Source organism: Oryx dammah, unplaced genomic scaffold, assembly GCF_014754425.2.
Source record: "Oryx dammah isolate SB20612 unplaced genomic scaffold, SCBI_Odam_1.1 HiC_scaffold_28, whole genome shotgun sequence".
Lineage (NCBI taxonomy): Eukaryota > Metazoa > Chordata > Mammalia > Artiodactyla > Bovidae > Oryx > Oryx dammah.
Genome location: NW_024070212.1, coordinates 99,680,375 through 99,706,288, shown reverse-complemented (window position 1 = coordinate 99,706,288; position 25,914 = coordinate 99,680,375). Strand labels below are relative to the sequence as shown.

Sequence of the window (25,914 nt, the reverse complement as noted above, 5' to 3'; positions counted from 1 at the left end):
CTTCTATAGGTCCAAGATCCAATCCAGAACCACACATTTAGTTGTTATGTCTCTTTATTCTCCTTCAATATGCAACAGCTCTTTGGTCTTTCCTTGCTTTTTATCATCTCGACATTTTTTAAAGAGTGCAGACGCACACTCTAGAACCCATGCTCTGCAACAAGAGAAGCCACCGCCACGGCAATGAGAAGCTCGAGCACAGTAGTGGAGAGCAGGCCCTGCTCACCACAACTAGAGAAAGCCCATGTGCAGCAATGAAGACCCAGCACAGCCAAAATAAATAATTAAAAAAGAAAGAAAATTGAAATAATGGAAGAAGACAAAAAAGTACAAAGGAAAAGCTAGGAAGGACTTTTACCAAAGATTTTGAGTGGAAAAGCTTACATTTCTGCAGGCAAAGAGTTCTGGAAAAAATAAGTACCTATATTGACGTCAGTCAGAAGTAATTCCTTAGGGCCACCTCTTTAGTGGGCTCAGAATCAAAACACACCTCCAAATATGTCCTCCTCTTATGGGAGCCAAAGAATTAGAAGGTCATTTCCACATTGGGCCGAACTCCTAGGTCACTCGGGTCTTCCTGTTTTCCATACACTAGGTGGCACCCAAGTCAAGGGCTTGTCCCCATGGTCAGTTCGGGTAAGTTTTGGCTTATTCCTCTCTCTTCAAAAATATCTAATGTTGTGGGGATTACTAATCAAAGTGTGACTTCTTCCAACTCTCTCCCTGCAAATGTTACCTTAGGGCCATTCGGCATTTTTAATTAAATCCTCCTTTCCTGTCAACCTGATGTAGACCGGATGGAAAGGGTTTCTGGATGACACCCCATTCCCCCAGGAAAGGAGGGGAGGGAAGCAGGTGGACTTATAAGACTCCCAGGTGCTTCCAGCCCTCTGTATGGCAGGGCAAAGGTTTAGGACAATACATACTTTGCCACAAGTGTTACATTTTAGCACCAAAACATGCAGAAGCTTGAGGGAGGGCACACAGAGAAGATAAAGGGAAAACAAGAGGGTCTGGGTAGGGCCCTGCAGTGACCACTTCTTGTACATAAATCTATTCTCCAAGTACCTGCTAGGAGCTAAATTGTGTTCCCGTTAAATCCTCGTATTAATGTACTAACCCCCAGTTATTTCAGAATGTGACTGTATTTGGAGATAAGATCTTTAAAGAAGTAAGTTAAAATTGAGGTGATTAGGGTGTGTCCTAATCTTGGTATTAGTCACTAATATGACTAGTATGTTTTTTATTTGTTTCGTTGGCTGTGTTGCAGCATGTGAGATCTTTCTAGTTGCTGCAATGTGGGATCTAGTTCCCGGAGCCAGGGATCAAACTCTGGCTTGGATCAAACTCCATGCATTGGGAGCATGGAGTCATAGCCACTGGACCACCAGGGAAGTCCCTGGTATCTTTATAAGAAGAGGAAATTTGGACACAGACAAGCACAGAGGGAAGATGCAGGGAGAAGACAGCCATCTATAGGCCAAGGAGAGAGGTCTCAGAAGAAACTAACCCTGTCAACTCCTTGATTTTGGACTTCTAGCTCCCAAAACTGTGAGAAAATAAATTTCTATCTTGTAAGTCATTCATTCTGTAATATTTTGTTATGGCAGCCCAAGCAAACTAGTACAGAATCTATTGCATCTGGAAGCAGATTCTGTAATTATATCACTTTTAAAGCAAAGTATTTTCCAAACAAGAGCCTTTTTGTACCTGGATACCTCTATGGAGGTCACAAAGTTAGTCAAAATATGTTTTTTAATTAAAGATGTCCACTCTGTTAATGAAGCAGAGAACTGCCCTTCATTTCCAGTTGCTCCCAACCCAGTCATAATACTGCTAAATATTTCACAGTCACAACCTTGGGTTCTACCTTTTTCTCTCTTCCAGTGTACTAAGAAAACATTCCAAAGATTATCCATTTTTTCTAAATGCTTTGAAAGGGTTTAAATAATATTATGTTTCTTGGTTGTTTGGTCTCATCTGACACAGTGATGACCTATTGCTGTTCTGTCCTTCAGTAGATGCTTGCAAACAAAGTAACTATCTTTCCTGTGTAGCCTAAGAGAGCCACAATGCTTTTGTGAAAAATATTACAAAATTTTATGGGACTTTGGCTCCACTACCTAGAACATAATATCTCTTCAGCATCTTTCCAACAACTGAGAAAAAAAAACTATTTTCAAGGACTCCAGACATATTGCAGTTCCACAGATGTACTCTTTATTGGACATGATTGGAAATTTTCTCTTTTCTTTTCATGCATAAGAATAAGACAGACCTATGGCTAATGGGATTCCATATTCAAAATGTGTTGGGTTTCTTTGTGCATTTAAATGAACATGATTCATATGTATGAGTTACCATGATAGCATAAGGCACTTAACAAGCTTGGGGCAGTAGTGCTGCCAGAGACATGGTGAGCAGGGGAATCAAATCCAAATCAGAACAAGTATCTATTCCCATGGGGGTTAAATCACTACTATGTTTGATTTGTAGTGCCTGACTGTCCCCAAGTGCAGGGGGCTAAGGGTTTGTGACTGGCTCATAAATCGGGCCTCAGTAATGGCAATAAAGTCTTCCCTGGTGGTTCAGACAGAAAAGAATCTGCCTGCAATGCGGAAGACCTGGATTCGATCCCTGGGTTGGGAAGAACCACTGGAGAAGGGAATGGCTACCCACTCCAGTATTCCTGCCTGGAGAATTCCATGGACAAGTTAAGGAGCGTCTCCTCCATTCTGAAGATTCTCAAGGTGAATAAATACTCTCATAGTCTAGACCCATTTTAAGAGGGTCTTAAATCCACCTACATATCTCTTCTCCAATCTTCCTTGTCATCGATTTTCTTATCTTGTCCCTTTCAAGTCCCCAACCATAAAGTTAACAGTTTACCACTTTTTTGTGTGTCCCTGGGGGGCCTTACCTTGGAACATCTTCCCTAACAAGGAAAGTGTACAAGTTGTGCTACTTGAGTTCTGCCCACTAGAAGGATTTCCCTTCTCTGTAGTCTGTCAAGTGAATATAATACAGTAGCACACTGCTGGCCACTACCAGCGTCCTGTGCTGAGTATTCTGTAAAAAGTTGAAATGCTTTCTCCCTTGGCTCACTGATCATAGGAAACTGTGAGGTCATTGGCGTTGGCTGAGGGATGGATGGCAGGGGATGAGAGTGGAGATATTAGGAATGTAAACAGTTAGCTGGTGCAACTTTCATGCATATTCAGACTTGAGCCTGGTCTTATAGGACCACTCCCATTTGATGGATGAAGTACCCTCTGTTTTATGGTTTGAGAGCAGTTGGGGATGTATAATCACCAAGTGTTTCCTGGTTAAGTGTTGTTGTACGATGCTGGAGTCCAGGAGTAAGCCAGGTGCTAGTTCCCAAAAGAGCCATTTGCTGAATTCTACATGCTTTCTAATTGATACTTTGTTTATCAGGATAAAGTTAGCTGGCAACTTCAGATGATTGTACTTGCAGACTTATTGTATGTTTGTTTCTATCACACCAGAGTATCTCAAACCAAAGGCCACCAGCCCCATTCTTTCAGTTCAGTTCAGTTCAGTCGCTCAGTTGTGTCCGACTCTTTGCGACCCCATGAATCGCAGCACGCCCTCTCCATCACCAACTCCCGGAGTTCACTCAGACTCACATCCATCGAGTCAGTGATGCCATCCAGCCATCTCATCCTCTGTCGTCCCCTTCTCCTCCTGCCCCGAATCCCTCCCAGCATCAGAGTCTTTTCCAATGAGTCAACTCTTCACATGAGGTGGCCAAAGTATTGGAGTTTCAGCTTCAGCATCTTTCCCTCCAATCCCAGGGCTGATCTCCTTCAGAATGGACTGGTTGGATCTCCTTGCAGTCCAAGGGACTCTCAAGAGTCTTCTCCAACACCACAGTTCAAAAGCATCAATTCTTCGGCGCTCAGCCTTCTTCACAGTCCAACTCTCACATCCGTACATGACCACAGGAAAAACCATAGCCTTGACTAGACGGACCTTTGTTGGCAAAGTAATGTCTCTGCTTTTGAATATGCTATCTAGGTTGGTCATAACTTTTCTTCCAAGGAGTAAGCAAGCGTCTTTTAATTTCATGGCTGCAATCACCATCTGCAGTGATTTTGGAGCCCAAAAACATAAAGTCTGACACTGTTTCCACTGTTTCCCCATCTATTCCCCATTCTTTACTTTGCTCTAAATAGTCAAATAGGAGATTTTTTCATGCCTCCATTTTTTCCTCATCTACCTCCCATCCCGATTTTAAAAATTTTTTAAAAAGAAGAAAAGGAAGGATGGAGTGTTAGAGAGTCCTTTAGGAAAATTTTCTATATTGAGTCCTGAATCCCATAAAACTGCCATATAACTATTTATCCTTCTCATGGGAAGCATATGGGATTAACAGACTGTGACAATGGTCTTTTATTTTTCCATAATATTTTAACTCCTATCTGTTAAAAGGCTTTCAAGACCAAAGAAAGCAACTTAAAGAAAGGAATTTATGTTATAAAACTTTTATTTGATCTAACATTTGATCTTGCTCTTTTGAGTTCAATGGTTTCATCTGGGGAGACATAGGAGTGACAGAATTCATACCTTTTTGTTACGAAAATTTCAAACATACATAAAGTAGAGAGAATAGTATAATAAGCCTCTAAGCACCTATCTTCCAGCTTCAACAGTAATCAACATTCTATTCTTGTTATTTATACTCTATCCTTCCTACCACTATGTTTTTTCTTTTGTTGGAGTATTCTAAAACAATCTAAGACAGCATATAGTTTCTTTGTAAATTCTTCAGTAATATAGACTAATTTTATAAACATAACATAACCACAATTTCATTATCATTCCCCCCAAAATCAACAATTAACTCCTTAATATCATCTAACAATTAGTCCATGTTCAGTTTTTCCCAATGGTCTCAAAATGCCTTTTTATAGTTGGTTTATTTAAATCAGGATCTAAACAAGATGTACATATTGTATTTGGTTGGAAGGTCTCTTAAGTTTCTCTGTCTCTCATTTTCTAAGGTAAATACAGTCTTTTCTATTGAAGAAATTTGTTTTTTCTAGTTCCCAAAATAGGCATCAGGTTTCTAAATAGAAGGAAAAAGCCTTAGCCAAAGAGTCACATATTATTCAGACTAGTCTAAGAAAACTAATAAATTGAGTAAATGAATAGATTAAAAGCACACATCAGAATAGAACTGTAGGCCTTCCCTGGTGACCCAGTGGTGAGGAGTCTGCCTGCCAATGCAGGAGACACGAATGGGATCCCTAGTCGAGGAGGATGCCACATGCCACAGAGCGACTGGGCCCCTGTGCGGCAACTATGGAGCCTGTGCACTGGAACCCGGGAATAGTAACTACTGAGCCCACGCACTGCAATTGCCGAGGTCGGTGCCCTGGAGCCCCTGCTTTGCAAGGGGAGGGGCCTGCACAAGCCTGCGCATAGCAACTGAAGGGGGGCACCCCACCCCCCTCATCGAAACTAGAGAAAAACCTGTGCAGCAGCAAAGACCCAGCACAGCCAGAGAGAGGAAGAACAGGATTGTACCTTTTGGTCAGAAACATAGGAACCAAAGGCAAAAATCTGCCAAGCTTAAGGCCAATTATATATATATGTATATATATATACACACACACCACTGTATTTTCCCCATTTTGCATTTATCTTGATATTGCATCAAGTGCATTGCCAAGCTAAAATACAAGCTTCCTGGGACTTCCCTGGAGGCCCAGTGGTTAAGATTATGCGCTTCCAATGCAGGGGACACAAGTTCAATCCATGGTCAGGGAACTAAGACCCCCACAGGCTGAGCAGCCAGATAAATAAATGATAAAATAAATGCAAGCTTCCCAATTAAAAAATAATGGCATGTGAATTTCCCTTTGTTTTAAAGTCTTCCTTATACCTATTAATGGTATTTTGTTTTTGCCTTCACTTCATATAGGACATTGCTGCAACAATCATATGACTCTAAGGCAAAAGTTTGGGCACAAAGCCTGACAGCCTTCAGCATGATGGCCGTAGTAAGGAATTATTGCTTTTTTCTTTGTGGTTAAATTTATGTGTATATTTTAATTGTGTATATATTTTATTATGTCATAAGTATAAAACAAGGGACATTCAGGGAGATACATCCATACACTTTTCCTTATAGGTAATCATTTTTATTTATTTGTTTTTGGTTTATGCACTTAAAAATTTTGTATATATGTGTGTGTGTGCGTGTGTGTGTGTGTGTATATATATATATATATATACTTTTTCCATTCTTATACAAAAAGTATAATACTATACATACTGTTCTGCATGTTGATTTTCTGCACTTTTATCCTGGAAATACTCTTCTTTTTACAACTGATGAATACCCCATTGCATGTATGTACCATTGTTTCTTCACCTTTCCTCTGCAGATAGACCTGTGAGCTGTTGATACTCTTATATTATTACACAGTGTGCTGCAATAAATAGCCTTGCACATTCATCATTTCAAGTTTTTGCAACATTATCTTACCTAGAAGGGAGGTTTCTTGGGCATAGAATAAATGCACACATAATTTTGCTAGCTAATGTCAAATCTCCCTCCACAGTTGTACCATTTCTCATCTCCATCAGCAATACATGAAAGTACCTGTTTCTGCACAGTCTCACCAGCTTAGTGTGTTATCAAGTTTGAGATTTTTACAAATCTGATAGATAAATAGTGCTATCTTATTTTAGTATTAATATACATTTATCTTACTATACAAGTAGCAAATCAAAGTTAAGCATCTTTTCATATACTTAAGAGCTATTTGTATTTATTTTTCTTTAACTTTCCCATTTACTACTGGATAGTTAGACTAAGATTTGAATTTCTTTTCAATATTTAGAAAAATTTTACATATTAGGGATACTGGCCTTTTGTGATATTAGTTACAGTTTTGTCTTGGTTTTTATTTAACTTTGACATTGCTCGTGGTATTTCAGGCATGCAATTTTTTAACTTTTGAAAATTTCAGGTAGATCAATTTACCCATCTTTCTGTTACTGAATCCAAATGTGGAATCAGAGGAAAGTCCTCCTCATTTTTAAGTTGTAAAAAAAATTGACCTATGTTTTCCTCTAGTATTTGTGTGATTTTCTATTTTCACATTTAGATATCTGACTCACTTGGAATTTACCCAAGTGCAAGCCATGAAGAATGGATCCGATTTTGTCTTTATCCACTTCGCCATCAGTTGTTCCAACACCATTTGTTTATCAAACATTAAATGTCTGTATACCTTTGGAATCTGTCTTTAGACTTTATATCCTGTTAAATTAACTATATATCTATTTATGCACTAATACCATGTTTTAATAAAAGAGTTTAAAAAAAAAACTAAAGAAAGAAAAGAAAATGAAGTCACTCAGTTGTGTCCAACTGTTTGTAGCCTACCAGGCTGCTCAGTCCATGGAATTTTCCAGGCAAGAATACTGGAGTGAGTTGCCGTTTCCTTCTCCACGGGGTCTTCCCGACCCAGGGATCAAACCTGAGTCTCCCACATTGCAGGCAGAAGCATTATGGTCTGAGCCACCAGGTTGGTATTATCTTTAGATTTTTATATCCTGTTCAATTAACCTATTTATTACCTATTTATGCACCAATGTCATGTTTTAATAAGAGTTTTTTAAAAAATAAAGTTGATTTACAATGTTGTATTATACATCATGAGAAATGCTGGACTGGAAGAAACACAAGCTGGAATCGAGATAGCCGGGAGAAATATCAATAACCTCAGATAGGCAGATGACACCACCCTTATGGCAGAAAGCGAAGAGGAACTAAGAAGCCTCTTGATGAAAGTGAAAGAGGAGAGTGAAAAAGTTGGCTTAAAGCTCAACATTCAGAAAACAAAGATCATAGCATCCAGTCCCATCGCTTCATGGGAAATAGATGGGGTAACAGTGGAAACATTGTCAGACTTTATTTTTTGGGCTCCAAAATCACTGCAGATGGTGATTGCAGTCATGAAATTAAAAGATGCTTACTCCTTGGAAGAAAAGTTATGAGCAACCTAGATAGTATATTCAAAAGCAGAGACATTACTTTGCCAACTAAGGTCCGTCTAGTCAAGGCTATGGTTTTTCCAGTAGTCATGTATGGATGTGAGAGTTGGACTGTGAAGAAGGCTGAGCGCCGAAGAATTGATGCTTTTGAACTGTGGTGTTGGAGAAGACTCTTGAGAGTCCCTTGGACAGCAAGGAGATCCAACCAGTCCATTCTGAAGATCAGTCCTGGGTGTTCTTTGGAAGGACTGATGCTAAAGCTGAAACTCCAGTACTTTGGCCACCTCATGCAAAGAGTTGACTCAATGGAAAAGACTTTGATGCTGGGAGGGATCGGGGGCAGAAGGAGAAGGGGACGACCGAGCCAGGATGAGATGGCTGGATGGCATCACTGACTCGATGGACGTGAATCTGAGTGAACTGAGTTGGTGATGGACAGGGAGGCCTGGCGTGCTGTGATTCATGGGGTCGCAAAGAGTCAAACACGACTGAGCAACTGAACTGAACTGAACTGAACTGATTAGTTTCTGATGTACAACAAAGTGATTCATATATATATATACATAAATATATATAATATATGAATAAATATATTCTTTCCCATTATGGTTTATTATAGTATATTGAATATAGTTCCCTGTGCTATACAGTGGGACCTTTTTGTTTACCTATTTTATACATCGTATTTTGTATTTGCTTTTCCCAAATTCTTAATTTATCCTTCCCCCATCCCCTTTCCCTTTTGGTTACCCTAAGTTTGTTTTCTATATCTGTGAGTCTGTATCTTCTTTTTTGGGCTGTGTTGGGTCTTTGTTGCTGCGTATGGCCTTCCTCTAGTTTCGGAGATTGGGCACGACTCTCTAGTTGCGGAGCATGCGATTCTCGTTGCAGTAGCTTCTCATTGCAGAGCATGACCAGCTCTAGGCACATTTAGCTCTATTCATGTTGCTGCAAATGGTATTGTTTCATTCAATAAGAGAGTTTTAATAAATGTTTCAATGTGAAGTAGGGCTAGTTTCCCATTTCTCTTCTTTTTTAGGAGATTTCTGGTTAGTCTTGTATTTATTTTCCAAAATAATATATAATCAACTTGTCTGGCTCCAGAAAAAAAATAATAACTGAAGATAATTCCCTGGTAGCTCAGCTGGTAAAGAATCCGCCTGTGCAGGAGGCCCTGGTTCGATTCCTGGGTTGGGAAGTTCCCCTGGAGAAGGGATAGGCTACCCACTACAATATTCTTGGGCTTCCCTGGTGGCTCAGATGGGAAAGAGTCTGCCTGCAATGCAGGAGACCTGGATTCAATCTCTGGGTTGGGAAGATCCCCTGGAGGAGGGCGTGGCAACCCACTCCAGTATTCTTGCCTGGAGAATCCCCATGGACAGAGAGCCTGGCTAGCTATAGTCCATGGGGTCTCAGAGAGTCAGACACCACTAAGCACAGCACAGAAGATAATTTTATTGGGATCACAAATTGTAATTTGTAGAGTATTGACCTTTTTCTGATATTGAGTCTTCTGATCAATAATATGGTATGTTTTCTCATTTTTTCAAAACTACTTTTTGTCCTGTAGGAGTATTTTATAGTTTTCCTCATGCAGGAGGTCCTGATTCGATTCCTGGGTTGGTAAGTTCCCCTGGAGAAGGGATAGGCTACCCACTCCAATATTCTTGGGCTTCCCTGGTGGGGAATTACACCTCATTACACAATCCTCATTACACAATTCTCATTAAATCTGTGTCTGCATTTTATTTTGCTTTGCTTTTGCTGTTGTGAATGGAATCAGGACTCTCTTCTTCCTTTATTTCTTACAAGTGATTACTATTTCTTCCAAGTGGTTACAAAGCTCTTTATTTCTATATGCTAATTTTATAACATGCTACTTGACAAAATACATTTATTCTTCATACGAATAAAATTTCTATTTATTATGTTTCCTAGAACTATATCATTTGCACTTGAACGTAAATTTACCTCTTCTTTTTCCATTTTAATATTTCTAATTGTTTTCTCTTGTGTTAAAATAGTGGACATCCTTGTCTTCTCTATGATTTTGGCGATGAGTTCCAACGCTATTTGTCTGATACCAGCTGTGTGCCCTACAATTCAATTCAGTTCTGACACCAGCTACCCACAGTTAGTGAAGATTCCACAGGATTAAGGCTTTCAGTCCCACAAGGCTGCCCCCACATCAGGTCCTGGGTGACCCCAGCCCACCCACACTTCTGCCTGGCTGGATACAAATTTGGGACTTCCCACAACATCTTCAAGTGGAAAAGTCACTAGATCCACTCACAGAACTCAGGAAAGTGCTATATTTACAATTACCATTTTATTACAAAGGATATTGATGAACAGCCAGAAGAAGAGATACCACCCTCCTAGACTATTAAGACGTTCCCCAGCTGAGGAAGCTCCCTAAGCATGCTGGCCCTGAGTTTTAAAATCGTTAGTTTGGTGATTGAACTCAACCTCCAGTTCCTCTCCACTTCCTGAAGTTGAGCCATGGGGCTGAAAGTTACAATGCTCTAATCACGTGGTTTGGTTCTTCTGGCCCCAGCCTTCATCCTGAAGCTACCAAATCCCTCTCTGCTGTGAATCATCACCATGAAACCCCTCATTAACATAAACTTAAGTATTGAGTTTATAAAGTATTAAATATATAATTCAAGTATTGAGTTCATAAATTCAAGTATCAAGGGGTTTGTTATGAGTAACAAGACACCCCTATCACTCAGGAAATTCCAAGGATTTTTGAAGTTCTGTGCCAGGAATCTGGGAGAAAAAAAATTTTTTTTAAATTATATCACCAGTAGGAAAGCCTCTAGGGTTTGCCCACTAATTAATTTGGGGCCAATATATTGTAAAGGAAATATCCCTCAATTTCTTTTTATTGAGTCTTTAACATGAATGGGCTTTGAATTGTGTTGAAGGCCTTTTCAATATCTACAGAGATTAGCATTTCCTCCTTAGGTGTATAAATTTGGTACATTATGTTAATAGATTTCTTAGTGTTGAATGATCTTTATATTCCTGAAATAAACCCCACTTAGTTATATGTATTTATTTAATGTGTTATTAATATATTCTTACTAATATTTTACCTTTTTTATTCATTTACTGTCAATGTTATACTTGTTCCACAAAAAGAAATTGAAAGTGTTTCTTCCTCTTCTATGATCTAGAATTCTTTAAGTGGCATTCAGTTATCTTATTTATTTCATCAAGATTTTCCTATTTATTTGCATAAAGTATACAAATTAATAGGCTCTGTTTTGATGGCCCTGTCTGGCTTGTCATTAGTTTGTATGTTTTATACTTTATTTTAAAAGTTAAGTTATTCAATAGTTTGTGTACATTGTTAGTGTTTTCAAATAAGCCTTTTGATTTCTGTATTACTTTTACTCTGTTTTATCAGTTCACTAATTTTTCACTCTTATTAATTCTTTGCTTGTGCTTTACTTCGGTTTTCTTTAATCTTTTTCTATCTTTGGGACATCAATGTTTCATTTATTTACTTTCATATTCATTGACAGAGATATCCAACATAATGAATTTTCTTCTGATAACTCTTTTTTTGCCATAGACCATTTATTCAGATGTAATGTTTACACTATTAGCAGTAGTCTTTTCAAGAGTTCTAAATTTTTAACTTTTCCTTCATTGAAGGATCGTTTAAAAGTATGTGTATTAAAACTTTTTTCCAAGTGGCAGAGACTTTATTATTATCATCAATATCCAGCATTGTAGCCATAGAACACAGCCTGTTATTTGCATTTAAATTTTTTACATTATTTTATTTTATTATTTTTAATTGAGGTATAGTTGATTTACAATATTATGTTAGTTTCATGTATACAGCATAGTGATTCATAGTATGTTTACATATTATACTTCACTAAAAAAGCTGACTCATTGGAAAAGAACCTGATGCTGGGAAAGACTGAGGGCAGGAGTAGGGGGGCAACAAAGGATGAGATGGTTGTATGACATCATCGACTCAGTGGGCACGAGTTTGAGCAAACTTCAGGAGATGGTGAAGGACAGGGAAGCCTGGCGTGTTGCATCAGTCCACGGGGTCGAAAAGAGTCAGACACGACTGAGTGACTGAACAACAGCAACAAAAAGTTATTACAAGATAATGGCTGCAATTTCCTGATACCTGTCACTTATCTATTTTATACAGAATAGTTTGTACCTTTTAATCTCATACCCTATCTTGCTGCTCCCTTTTTCCCTCTCCTCAATGGTAACCACTAGTTTGTTTTTTATATCTGTGAGTCTTTTTCCGTTGCTATATACATTCATTTTATTTTTTAGATTTCACTTATCATACAGTATTTATCTTTCTCTGTCTGACATTTTATTAAGCACAATATTCTTTAGGGCCATCCACGATGCTGCAAATGGCAGGATTTCATTCTTTTTTGTGGCTGAGTAATATTCCATTGTGCGTATATATCACATCTTCTTTATCCATGTGCTGTTGATGGGCACTTGGGTTGCTTCCATTTCCTGGCTATTGTAAATAGTGCTGCAGTGAACACTGGGGTGTGCATATATTTTTTAATTAGCATTTTTGTTTTTCTCCAGATGTATACCCAACAGTGGAATTGCTGGATCATATGGTAGCTCTATTTTTAATTTTTTGAGGAAGTGACATACTGTTCTATAGTGGCTGCACCAATTTACATTCCCACCAGTTGTGCACAAGTGTTCTTTTTTTCTCCATATCCTCTCTGGTATTTGTTATTTGTAGACTTTTTGATGACAGGTATGAGGTGATATTTCACTGTTGCTTTGATTTGCATTTTTCAAATAATTATCAATGTTTGTTGCCAGTTTTCTTTATGTCCTAAGATGTCCATTTTCAGGAACATTCCATGTGTACTTCAAAAGGAGGTATATTCATTAATATAAGTATTCAGAATTTGATATACATTTGTAAGAGTTACCATACCGATTATGCGATTTAGGTCAGTGATACTCAAAGTAGCCAGTCTACTGTGTCACTAAGCATACAATAGTTCAGCTGATTTTTTTTTTTCTTTTGGTGGCAAGACTTTCCAAATGAAGGAAGTAGTGCATTGATTTATATTCTGAAGCAAGCTTCCTATCTCACTGCATCTGCTAACCACATTTCTTGAATTGGCAGCAGTCTGTAACCACATTTTCAGTAGCACTGGATAAGGTTTCCTAGATCCTTATTCATATTTCATCCACTTGCTTTGTCTTGGAATGAGCTTAATGTATCAATCTTTTCTCTTGTTAATGTGTTTCTGTTTCGTCTGCATCTGCTGTAGTTTTTATTTGGTGGAAGCTGACTCTTATGTTATTGACTACGTATCTCCATTTTTAAATTATCCATTAACATTTCTTAAAGTCCTCCTTTTTCTTTTTAAAGTCTTTTGGTCAGAATTCTATCCTGACAGATACCAACATCATGACCCTTGCTGTTTTGTGTTTTATATCTTGCCTGGTATAAATTTATCCATTCTCTTATTTTTAAGCATTCTAATCTCTTTGTTTTAGGTGTGTTTTTAAATAACATAGGATTATGCTTCATTTGACAATTCAAAACTCCTTTCATGTAATATGGGAGTAAGCCTCATTTATAGTATTGGTAAAAATAGGGTTTTAACTATAAACTATTTTACCATATAGTCATCTCTCTCTCTGTTTTAAAAAAATATTTCTCTTGACTTGGAGAGGAGACGAGATGGCAGAGTAGGACCTTGAGCTCACCTCTTCCCACAAGAACACCAAAATCAAAACTAACTTCAGAGCAACCACTGATTAAAAAAAAGACTTGAACCTACCAAGGAAAGACCTCCCACATCCAGAGACATGAAGAAGAAGCTCAACAAGATGGCAGGAAGGATGCACTCATCATATAATCAAATCCCATACCCCTTGGGTGGGCGAATCACAAACTGGAGAACAATTATATCAGAGAAGTTCTCTCACAGAAGCGAGAGCTGTGAACCCCATATCAGGCTCCCCAGACTGGGGGTCTGGTATGGGGAGGAGGACCCTCCAGAGCATTTAACCTTGAAGGCCAGTGGGGCTTGATTGCAGGAGCGCCACAGCCCTGGGGGAAGCAGAGACTCCACTCTTGCAGGGTGCATGCAAGTTCTCGTGCACACCAGGAGCCAGGGGAAAAGCTGTGACTTCACTGGAGCCTGAGCCAGACCTACATGCTGGTCTTGGGGAGTCTTCTGGGGAGGGAGAAGACGTCTGTTGTTCGCTCTGGAGTCATAAAAGCTGGTGACAGAAATGTCAGGAAGTCTTCATCTACTTGAGCTCTTGTTGGAGGCAGATATCTTGCTTGGGTTGTTGTTATTCAATCTCTCAGCCATGTCTGACTCTTTGTGACCCCACAGATTGAAGCACACCAGGCTTCCCTGTGCTTCACCAACTCTCAGAGTTTGCTCAAACTCATGTCCATTGAGTCAGTGATGGCATCCAACCATTTCAGCCTCTGTCGTCCCCTTCTCTTCCTGCCTTCAATCTTTCCCATCATCAGGGTCTTTTCCAATGAGTCAGTTCTTTACATCTGGTGGCCAAAGTATTGGGCCCTCAGCTTCATCATCAGTCCTACCAATGAATATTCAGGACTGATTTCCTTTAGGATTGACTGGTTGGATCTCCTTGTAGTCCAAGGGACTCTCGAGAGTCTTATTCAGCACCACAGTTCAAAAGCATCAATTCTTCGGCACTCAGCCTTCTTTATGATCCAACTCTCACGTCCGTACATGACTACTGGAAAAACCATAGCCTTGACTATGTGGAGCTTTGCTGGCAAAGTGACGTCTCTGGTTTTTAATACACTCTCAGGTTTGTCGTGGCTTTTTTTCCAAGGAGCAAACGTCTTTTAATGTCATGGCTACAGTCACCACCTGCAGTGATTTTGGAGCTCAAGAAAATAAAGTCTCTCACTGTTTCCATTTATCCCCTATCTATTTGCCGTGAAGTGATGGGACCAGAGGCCATGATCTTCATTTATTGAATGTTGAGTTTTAATCCAGCTTTTTCACTCTCTTCTTTCACGTTCATCAAGAAGCTCTTTAGTTCCTCTTAGCTTTCTGCCATTAGTGTGGTGTTATCTGCATATCTGAGGTTATTGATATTTCTCCTGGCAATCTTGATTCCAGCTTGTAATTCATCCAGCCCAGCATTTTGCATGAGGTACTCTGCATATAAATTAAATAAGCAGGATGATAATATACAGGCTTGACATACTTCTTTCTCAATTTTGAATCAGTTCATTGTTCCATGTCTGGTTCTAACTGTTGCTTCTTGACCTGCATACAGGTTTCTCAGGAGGCAGATCAGGTGGTTTGCTACTCCCACCTCTTTAAGAATTTTCCACAGTTTGCTATGATTCACACAGTCAAAAGCTTTAGCATAGTCAATGAAGCAGAAGTAGATTTTTTTTTTCTGGAATTCCCTTGTTTTTTCTATGATCCAGTGGATGTTGGCAATTTAATGTCTGATTCCTCTGCCTTTTCTACAACCAGTTTGTATATCTGGATGTTGTTAGTTCATATACTGTTGAAGCCTAGCTTGAAGGATTTTGAGCATTACATTGCTAGCATGTGAATAAGCACGATTGTGTGGTAGCTTGAACATTCTTTGGCATTGCCCTCCTTTGGAATTGGAATGAATTAGCACCAAGACCTGGCCCCACCAATCAGGCCCCAGTGCCTTTGGCCAAACAACCAACAGGGTGGGAACACAACCCTACCCATCAGCAGACAGGCTGCCTAAAAACTTCCTGAGCCCACAGCCAGCTCTACACATATCCTTTGACGTGGCCCTGCCTACTAGAGGCCCAAGACCCAGTTCCATTCACCAGTGGGCAGGCACCAGCCCCTCCCACCAAGAAGCCTGCACAGGTCTCTGGACCAGCCTTACCAACCAGGAGGGAGACACCAGAAGCAAGAAAACTATGATCCCACAGCCTTCAGAACTGAGTCTACAAATGCAGTTGAGAACCTCCCCTGGGACCAGCTGATCCCTGGCCCTTGTATGATGAGAGGCGACAAATATGACGTTCCCCACAGAGGGCACTTCTCCAAGGTCAAGAAACAAAAATAACCTTCCATATACATAAAATACAAATAGAAATTTAGACAAAATGAGTTGGCAGAGGACTACGTTCCAGATGAAGGAACAAAATAAAACAGAAGAACAACAAAGTGATGTGGAGCTAGGCAATCTACCCAAGAAAGAGTTCAGGGACAGTGATTGTAAAAATAATCAAAGAACTCAGGAAAAAAATAGATGCACATGGAGAGAAGTTACAAGAAGTTTTTAACAAAGAGTTAGAAAATATTAAGAACAACCAGAGTTGAAAAATACAATAACTGAAATGAAAAATACACTAGAAAGAATCAAGAGCAGAATAAATGAGGCAGAATGGATAAGTGATCTGGAAGACAGAATGGTGAAAATTACTGCCACAGAACAGAATAAAGAAAAAAGAATAAAAAGAAATGAAGACAGTCTAGGAGATCTCAGGGCAACAGTAAGCACACCAACATTCAAATTATAGGGGTCCCAGGAGAAGAGAGAAATGGCCTGAGACAACATTTGAAGAGATAATAGCTGAAAACTTCCCTAAGATGGGAAAGGAAACAGTCACCCAAGTCCAGAAAGTGCAGAGAGTCCCATTAAGGTTTAACCCAAGGAGGAACATGGTGAAACACATAGCAATAAAACTGACCAGAATTAAAGATAAAGAGAAAATATTAAAAACAACAAGGGAAAAAATAATAAATAACATATGAGGGATTCCCCCATAAAATTATCAGCTGATTTTCCAGCAGAAACTCAGCAGGCCAAAGGAAGTGGCACAACATATTTAAAGTGATGAAGGCAAAAACTTACAACCAAGAATACTCTACCCAACAAGACTCTCATTCAGATTTTGGTGGGTCTCAGGACTGTTTGAATAATTTAAAATTCTTTCCTACAAGCAGAGGACAGGGACAGTATGAATAATATCTTGATAGTACTGGGCAAAGACTTTGATAGTTCAGTTCAGTTCAGTCTCTCAGTCGTGTCTGAGTCTTTGCGACTCCATGAATCACAGCACGCCAGGCCTCCCTGTCCATCACCAGCTCCCGGAGTTCACTCAGATTCACGTCCATCGAGTCGGTGATGCCATCCAGCCATCTTATCCTCGGTCGTCCCCTTCTCCTCCTGCCCCCAATCCCTCCCAGCATCAGTCTTTTCCAATGAGTCAACTCTTCGCATGAGGTGGCCAAAGTACTGGAGTTTCAGCTTCAGCATCATTCCTTCCAAAGAAATCCCAGAGTTGATCTCCTTCAGAATGGACTGGTTGGATCTCCTTGCAGTCCAAGGGACTCCCAAGAGTCTTCTCCAACACCACAGTTCAAAAGCATCAATTCTTTAGCACTCAGCTTTCTTCACAGTCCAACTCTCACATACATACATGACCACAGGAAAAACCATAGCCTTGACTAGACGGACCTTAGTCGGCAAAGGAAAGTCTCTGCTTTTGAATATGCTGTCTAGGTTGGTCATAACTTTTCTTCCAAGTAGTAAGTGTTTTTTAATTTCATGGCTGCAGTCACCATCTGCAGTGATTTTGGAGCCCAAAAACATAAAGTCTGACACTGTTTCCACTGTTTTCCCATCTATTTCCCATGAAGTGATGGGACCAGATGCCATGATCTTCGTTTTCTGAATGTTGAGCTTTAAGCCAACTTTTTCACTCTCCACTTTCACTTTCATCAAGAGGCTTTTTAGTTCCTCTTCACTTTCTGCCATAAGGGTGGTGATATCTGCATATCTGAGGTTATTGATATTTCTCCCAGCAATCTCGATTCCAGCTTGTGTTTCTTCCAGCCCAGTGTTTCTCATGATGTACTCTGCATAGAAGTTAAATAAGCAGGGTGACAATATACAGCCTTGATGTACTCCTTTTCCTATTTGAAACCAGTCTGTTGTTCCATGTCCAGTTCTAACTGTTGCTTCCTGACTTTGATAGGGAAAGAAGCAAATAAACCCCTTTTGATCAATCTGTGCCTCTGAGTGAGGTTTCAATTTCCATTCTATTATGTAATATGAAATCAAAGCATGTGGTCTTGTTTATGGGGCAGGGTGTGGTACTCCCAGATTCTGAAATGAGATCTGCTGTATGAAGCTGTTACACTCACTTTTTAATCACCTCTTTCATTTTTACACACTTTTTTTTTTGCTGTATCGTAATGCAGTATTTATTCTGTCCATTAGTAACTATTTGATAACATTATAATATTATTAGAACTTAATATAAAAGAAGTACAACCTACTTTTTTTTTTACATTTCAACACTGGATATTAACCAAAAAGACAATATAAATTAGTATGGTTGAAACCTTTATGTCAAAAATTTATAATAAATGTTTGGTATTAGTCCACATACAATTAAGTTTTTGGTATAAAGTTATTTGGCTTCAAGAAAGAACATTTGGTTTACTTCACTAATAGGAATATCTCTTAGCGCTGGGATGGCCTCTTCTTGGTCTTTCTTGTCCTGTTGATTTTTGGCATAGTCATCTGTGATATTATGAATGGAGTTGAGTGGAGAGGTACTCATCATGTTTATTCCAAATAAGAGGACATAACCGATGCCTACAGTAATGAGGAGATACACAGGCAGAGCAACAGCCCAATACTTTTGAGGCCAATAAGTTAAGTCTAAGGAGTTTAGCCAAGATTCAGGAATAAAAGCCCACACAAGAAGCCAAATTGGGAGCTTAAGAAAAAAGAACAAAGCCATAAATTGCTCTTTCTGGCAATGACAATGGTGACTTTTCCACCATTTTCCCCATGGCTTTAGATATTCTTGGGTCCTCCAAGCACCGACTCCTACACACAATTTTGAGTGAGAGCAATGGTCCCTGCCTTGTTTCTGTCTCTATGGGAATATACTTAACATTAAGCCATTTAATATGATGCTCTTCAGTTCAGTTCAGTCACTCAGTCGTATCCGACTGTTTGCAGCCCCATGAACTGGGGGTTCAAAAGCACAATACTTTTGAACTGTGGTGTTGGAGAAGACTATCGAGAGTCCCTTGGACTTCAGGAGATCCGCCAGTCCATCCTAAAGGAGATCAGTCCTGGGTGTTCATTGGAAGGACTGATATTGAAGCTGAAACGCCAATGCTTTGGCCACCTGATGTGAAGAGCTGACTCATTTGAAAAGACCTGATGCTGGGAAAGATTGAGGGCAGGAGGAGAAGGGGACTATGGTTGGATGAGGATGAGATGGTTGGATGGTATCACCAACACAATGGACATGGGTTTGGGTGGACTCCGGACATTGGTGATGGACAGGGAGGCCTGGAGTGCTGCGGTTCATGGGGTTGCAAAGAATCGGACACGATTAAGCGACTGAACTGAACTGAACTTAGTTTCTCAGGTAAACAAAAGAAAAGACTCTTCATCATAGTTAGGCAATAGCCTTTGTCTCTTGTTTTACTTAGTGTTTTTTCCATAAGCTCTTCTTGAATTTTCTTAGCTGTTATATAATTGTACAGTTTTTAACTTGATTTTCATCCATGTGATTAATTAGGTTGAGGTTTCCTAATTTTGAACTATCTGTAAGGGGCCAAGGTAATTTTTATTTTTAGGTTTATTCTTAGCTGGTTAATCGTTTTTTGCCACTATTGTGAATAGAATCTTATTTTCTATTACATTTTCTAATTGGTTATGGCTGGTATATAGGAAAGCTATTGATTTTTTTTTTTTTACGTTGATCTTGTATGTGGTCACCTTGCTGAATTTTCTTATTAATTCTAATAGTTTGTCAATTGATTTTCTTGGGTTTTTCTATGTAAACGATAGTGTCATTTGCAAATAATCACAATTTGCCTCTTCTTTTTTAATGTTTATACCTCTTATTGCTTTCCTTCTCTTTTTGAATTAGAGAAAGTAAATGATACCATTTGAATAGTAGTGGTGATATAGGTCATTCTTGTCTTGTTTCTGACTTCAGTTGGAATGTGTGTCTATTACTTCACCATTAAGAAGGGCATTTGCTGTAAGTTTTTATCATTGTTTTATTAAAAACAAACAATGCATCAAATTAAAGCTGTTCTTTCCTACATGCTAGGAAATTTTTTCTTTTATATCATTAGTGGATGTTGAATTTAAGACAGTCATTTAAATTATTTATTTATTAATATAATAAGTTAAATTGATATATAATCTAATGCTGAGCCATCTTAGCAATGCTGGGATAAATCCTCTTTGGGCTTGATGAATTACTCTTTCAATACACTGCTGGATTTAACTTGTTAAGATTTAATTTAAGATTTTTGCTTCATTGCTCATATGTGGGATTATGTACATATATTTTTTCTCTTGCCCTTACCTGGCTTTGGCTTCAGGATATGCTAGTCAGTAAAATGTGTTGGGTGGCTTTCCATCTTTTTTTCTTTTTTCTCTTCTCCTTTCTATCTTCCTTTCTTTCTTTAATGACAACTTGTTTTTTATAATTAAAGGCTGCTGAGAAACTATTACTAGTCCTATTAAAGAAAATCTAACATCATAATTGAAAACTATGGTAACTATATGTACTCATTAACTACTATTGAAGTTTTCTAAAACAATTTGAAAACATCATGTGCATGTTTAATTTCAGTATAATGGTTTCAAGAACAAGCATACATGTTACATGCATTAAGGCTAGATTATAAATGATTGTCATCACCATCATCATTATCAGTATCACCTTCACATTTTCCTTTAACTTGTTTGATGACTCATTGCAAGTCTTTTATGATGGTGTCATGTTAGTGGTAATGCTAGTGGTTTTGGTCTCCAGTACTCTTGTCTGGAAAATCCCATGGACGGAGGACCCTGGAAGGCTGCAGTCCATGGGGTCTCGAAGAGTCGGACATGACTGATCGACTTCACTTTCACTTTTCACTTTCCTGCACTGGAGAAGGAAATGGCAACCCACTCCAGTGTTCTTGCCTGGAGAATCCCAGGGACGGGGGAGTCTGGTGGGCTGCCGTCTCTGGGGTCGCACAGGGTCGGACATGACTGAGGTGACTTAGCAGCAGCAGTGGCAGTACTTGGTGTGCCAAACACTGAGCCCACATTTGCCCGTGGAGCTGTTACTCCACCTGCAGAGTATATGCCTTTATTTGGTAAAGATTAAAGGCTATAGGTTGGAGCAGCCAAGCAGTATCTATCGAGTGGCAATCTGCTGCTGTTGCTAAGTCGTGTCAGTCGTGTCCGACTCTGTGTGACCCCATAGACAGCAGCCCACCAGGCTCCCCCATCCCTGAGATTCTCCAGGCAAGAACACTGGAGTGGGTTGCCATTTCCTTCTCCAGTGCATGAAAGTGAAAAGTGAAAGTGAAGTCGCTCAGTCATGCCCGACTCTTTGCAACCCCATGGACTGTAACCTACCAGGCTCCTCCGTCCATGGGATTTTCCAGGCAAGAATATTGGAGTGGGTTGCCACTGCCTTCTCCAAGTGGCAATCTAGGGCCTGAATATGGCTTGATTGATTGCAAAAGAGTTTGATTTCTTTCTTCAAAGTCTAATAAAAAAATCTCTTGGGGAAGGAGAGGTAAAAGATTGGTTAGCACAGCACTGGATTGCCAACTGCAAATCATGAGCATCAACAGTAACTCTCTTAGAAATTTTTGCATCATCTAAAATTGCGGTCACAAATTGAAAGGCAAACTCCAACATCTGATTTACAACTCTTATCTCATATTCTGTAATCTCCATGTCCTTCAGGATTTGTGCCATCATCTCTGCATCTTTCAGCATGCTCTTGGGAGAAGGCATCTTGCCAAACTCCATATAATATCCGGTGATCAGACTTCTCGAGTTAAATCACTCACATGAATGTATTTCAGTGGTTCTGATGCAAGTCCTTTGCCTAGTGCCTGGTTTACTTTGCCTAACCTACCCTCCATCTCTGCCCTGTTGTGCACCCTGACCAGTGAGCAGGATGTTCAGCCTTTTCTTCTTTTCTTAAATAGATTCTATAATGTGAAAATTATGTATCCTTCAAATGTGTTTCTCTCTTTTTTAGGCTCTGATATCATGCTACTTTCCTGAGTTGAGGAAATTTCATCTTATGTGCTCTAAAGTCAACTTATTTATTTATAAACGAGGAATAATCTTTCCCCTGAAGGTCAACTAGAACTCACCTATTTAAAATTGTCAGCCTGTTACCTTTTAACTTTGTCATTCAATGACAATATTTTCAGTTTTTCTATGGTTATTGCCCCATTTGGTTTTATAATTCTTTTTGGAACAATTTTGGCTACTTTTTTAAAAAACTGGAAAACATAACTCAGAACTATGAGCTTTAACTGGTAAAGAAATTGGTATCATAACAGGCATGAATTTGTTATTTATTTTGGGGCAGTGAAAAATCCAGGTAATCTTAAAGGTAGCCCTTGGCCTGCTGCCAACCGATTATCACTTGCAATCAATTATCACCTGAATGAACGATGAAGGCAAAGTGTTGGTGAACTAAGTGGCCTCTGCCACAGAACAGTATGGAGGGAAGAAGGGATTTGTGAACACAGTAAAGAGGAATTTCTTTCTGAACAGAGTGAAAAAAAAAAAAAGACAAGAATGTGAAACTCAATACCCTAAAATTTTGATTCAAGACAAGTCCCAAACCATTGACTTTCTATGTCTATCATAAAAATAATTTATCTCTTGCAGTCATGGGGCTGATAGTAACTGAAAATCAAATCCAAAGTGTGATATTGAGGATTACTGTAGTATAATACCAATTAAATTCACAGCCTTGCTAGTCTGTTATGTGAATGTCAGAGTGTTGACAAGAAAAGAAAGCAGTTAGATAACTCTGAGCATCTAAAATCCTACCCGCCTTGAGTCTCCCCGGCCAGTGGAAGTGGCTTCTCTTCCCCTGCTGAGGCTGATGGGTGACTTCTGACAATCCTTGTCAGCAGGAGGAAATAGTGACATAGTTCTGTGAAAGCCTTCTGTTGACCCCTTCTGGTAAATCAAAGTAAATTCCATACAAATACACGTGAGTGATGTTTCTGCAGAGCCACTGTTCTAGACGGCATCACAATGTCCTTTCCTAAGTAGCAGTTGCTTCACCTGATACCCTCCTACCATATGAAAGTGACAGAATGCTATATGTTACTGATTCACATTTAAAAAAATAAAATGTTGTTAAGGCAAAATTCACATAACATAAAATTAATTATTTTAAAATGAACAATTCAGTGGCATTTAGTTCATTCACAATATTTTTTTCCAATATTATAATACCTCTGAAATGTAATTTATGTTACAATCAATGATGTGCTATAGTTTAATTGATAATGTTTCATAAAATTCTTCATAGTGGAATATAAATAAAGGTGCACCTTTCAGTTGATGGTGTCTTAGAGTAGTTGAATTTGGGTTCTTGGTGGTTTTCTTGGATTTTTGAGGAAGCACACTTTATATTTGGATGTCTTGCCAGCCACTCATCTACTGAGTTGACCTGAAAGACCATTAGCTTTGAGAAGAATCCAGAGCAAAGGAAACTGTCCAATTGGTCTTGCCTGCAATCTAAGTAGATTGGCCACTTGGTCTCCATGACCCACCAGATTCCAATCATGTTGCAGTCACCTTGCTGATGGACACTGTAGCAAGCCCAGGAGCAGCAATGGAGAAGTGAAGAAAACCATGCTCTGTTTGATAAGTAACTGATCTCTTTTGAGAACAAAGACATCCAAATATAAAGTGTGCTTCCTCAAAAATCCAAGGTCTGTCTAGTCAAGGCTATGGTTTTTCCTGTGGTCATGTATGGATGTGAGAGTTGGACTGTGAAGAAGGCTGAGCACTGAAGAATTGATGCTTTTGAACTGTGGTGTTGGAGAAGACTCTTGAGAGTCCCTTGGACTGCAAGGAGATCCAACCTGTCCATTCTGAAGGAGATCAACCCTGGGATTTCTTTGGAAGGAATGATGCTAAAGCTGAAACTCCAGTACTCTGGCCACCACATGCGAAGAGTTGACTCACTGGAAAAGACTCTGATGCTGGGAGGGATTGGGGGCAGGAGGAGAAGGGGACGACCGAGGATGAGATGGCTGGATGGCATCACTGACTCAATGGACGTGAGTCTGAGTGAACTCCGGGAGATGGTGATGGACAGGGAGGCCTGGTGTGCTACGATTCATGGAGTCTCAAAGAGTCAGACACGACTGAGCGACTGAACTGAACTGAGGCCCCAGTAGAGACTGCATGCTTGTCCCTGGGACAACCAGGTGACCTTCCTTCCATAACCTGGAAACTAGTTGATCCATTCTCAAGTCTGTAGTGTTCAAAAGCATTCATCATCAGATGGAAAGGATACAAATGAGACCAGGCCTAAGCGTCTTCTCCTTTGCCACCCATCCCTCAATAAACACTTATGTCTTAACAGGCCGAGCTTGTTTGAATGGATAAAGAAAAGCAAAACCCAAATACCTGCTGTATATAAGAGATGCACTCTAAAAGATGAAATAAAATGGAAGGAAAAAGTATATACCATGCACACAGTAAGCTTGTGAAGGCTGGAGAGACTATATGAGTTAAAGTAATTCCAAGACAAAGGCTAGAGATAAAGACAGATACTTCAGGACTTCCCTGGTGGTATAGTGGTTAAGAATCCACCTTCCAAAGCAGGAGATGTGGGTTTGATCCCTGGTCAGAGAATTAAGATCCCACATGCTAGGGGGCAACTAGAGAATCTCACGTGCTGCAAGGGAAGATCACACATGCCACAACTAAGGCCTGACCAAAATAAATAAATAAAATAAATATTTAAAAAGATAGATATTTCATAATGGCAAAGTGATCAATTCACCAGGAAGCTATAAGAATTATAAATTTGTGACAACAGAGATCATAACCTAATGACAGAGTTTCAAAATATGTGGAACAAAAATTGACAGAACTAAAAGAAGAAACACACAATTCTATGATCATAGTTGGAGATTAAAAAAACCCTCAGCAATAGACTAATAGACATAAAAATATCAAGAAAGACATAGATCATGTGAACAATATCATCAAATATCTTGCCCTAATGGAACTTTATAAAACTGTATACCACAACAGCAGGATATATATTCTTTTCAAACACTGTACACATCAATGGACCATATGCTGAGCCATAAAACAAATCTCAATAAATTTGAAAGCTTTGATATCATATAGAATATGTTCTCTGATCACAATGGAATTAAATTAGATACTATAATTATAAGCTACCTAGAAAACTCTCAAATATTTGGAATTTAAGCAACATAATTCTAAACAATCCATCGATCAAAGAAGTAATCACAAGGGAAGTTAGAATGATAATGAAAACATAAAATGATTAGCAAGATGCAGGATAAACTTTATAGCTCTAAGTACTTGTGATTGAAAATAAGAAAGGATATAAGCATTTGAATGCAGAGTTCCAAAGAATAGCAAGAAGAGATAAGAAAGCCTTCCTCAGCAATCAATGCAAAGAAATAGAGGAAAACAACAGAATGGGAAAGACTAGAGATCTCTTTAAGAAAATTAGAGATACCAAGGGAGCATTTCATGCAAAGATGGGCTCGAGAAAGGACAGAAATGGTATGGACCTAACAGAAGCAGAAGATATTAAGAAGAGGTGGCAAGAACACACAGAAGAACTGTACAAAAAAGATCTTCATAACCAAGATAATCACTATGGTGTGATCACTCACCTAGAACCAGACATCCTGGAATGTGAAGTCAAGTGGGCCTTAGGAAGCATCACTACGAACAAAGCTAGTGGAGGTGATGGAATTCCAGTTGAGCTGTTTCAAATCCTGAAAGATGATGCTGTGAAAGTGCTGCACTCAATATGCCAGCAAATTT

General features: G+C 39.2%; 1 protein-coding gene across 1 annotated transcript; it reads right to left on the bottom strand.

Moving 5' to 3' along the window:
* Window positions 1-18,367: 18,367 nt before the first annotated feature.
* Window positions 18,368-18,904, bottom strand: LOC120856264 (phosphatidylinositol N-acetylglucosaminyltransferase subunit P-like). Its single transcript, XM_040231381.1, is given in 3 exon segments — window positions 18,368-18,780; window positions 18,783-18,804; window positions 18,807-18,904. Coding segments are annotated over 3 exon segments (384 nt in total). The 5' UTR covers window positions 18,873-18,904; the 3' UTR covers window positions 18,368-18,484.
* Window positions 18,905-25,914: the final 7,010 nt, after the last annotated feature.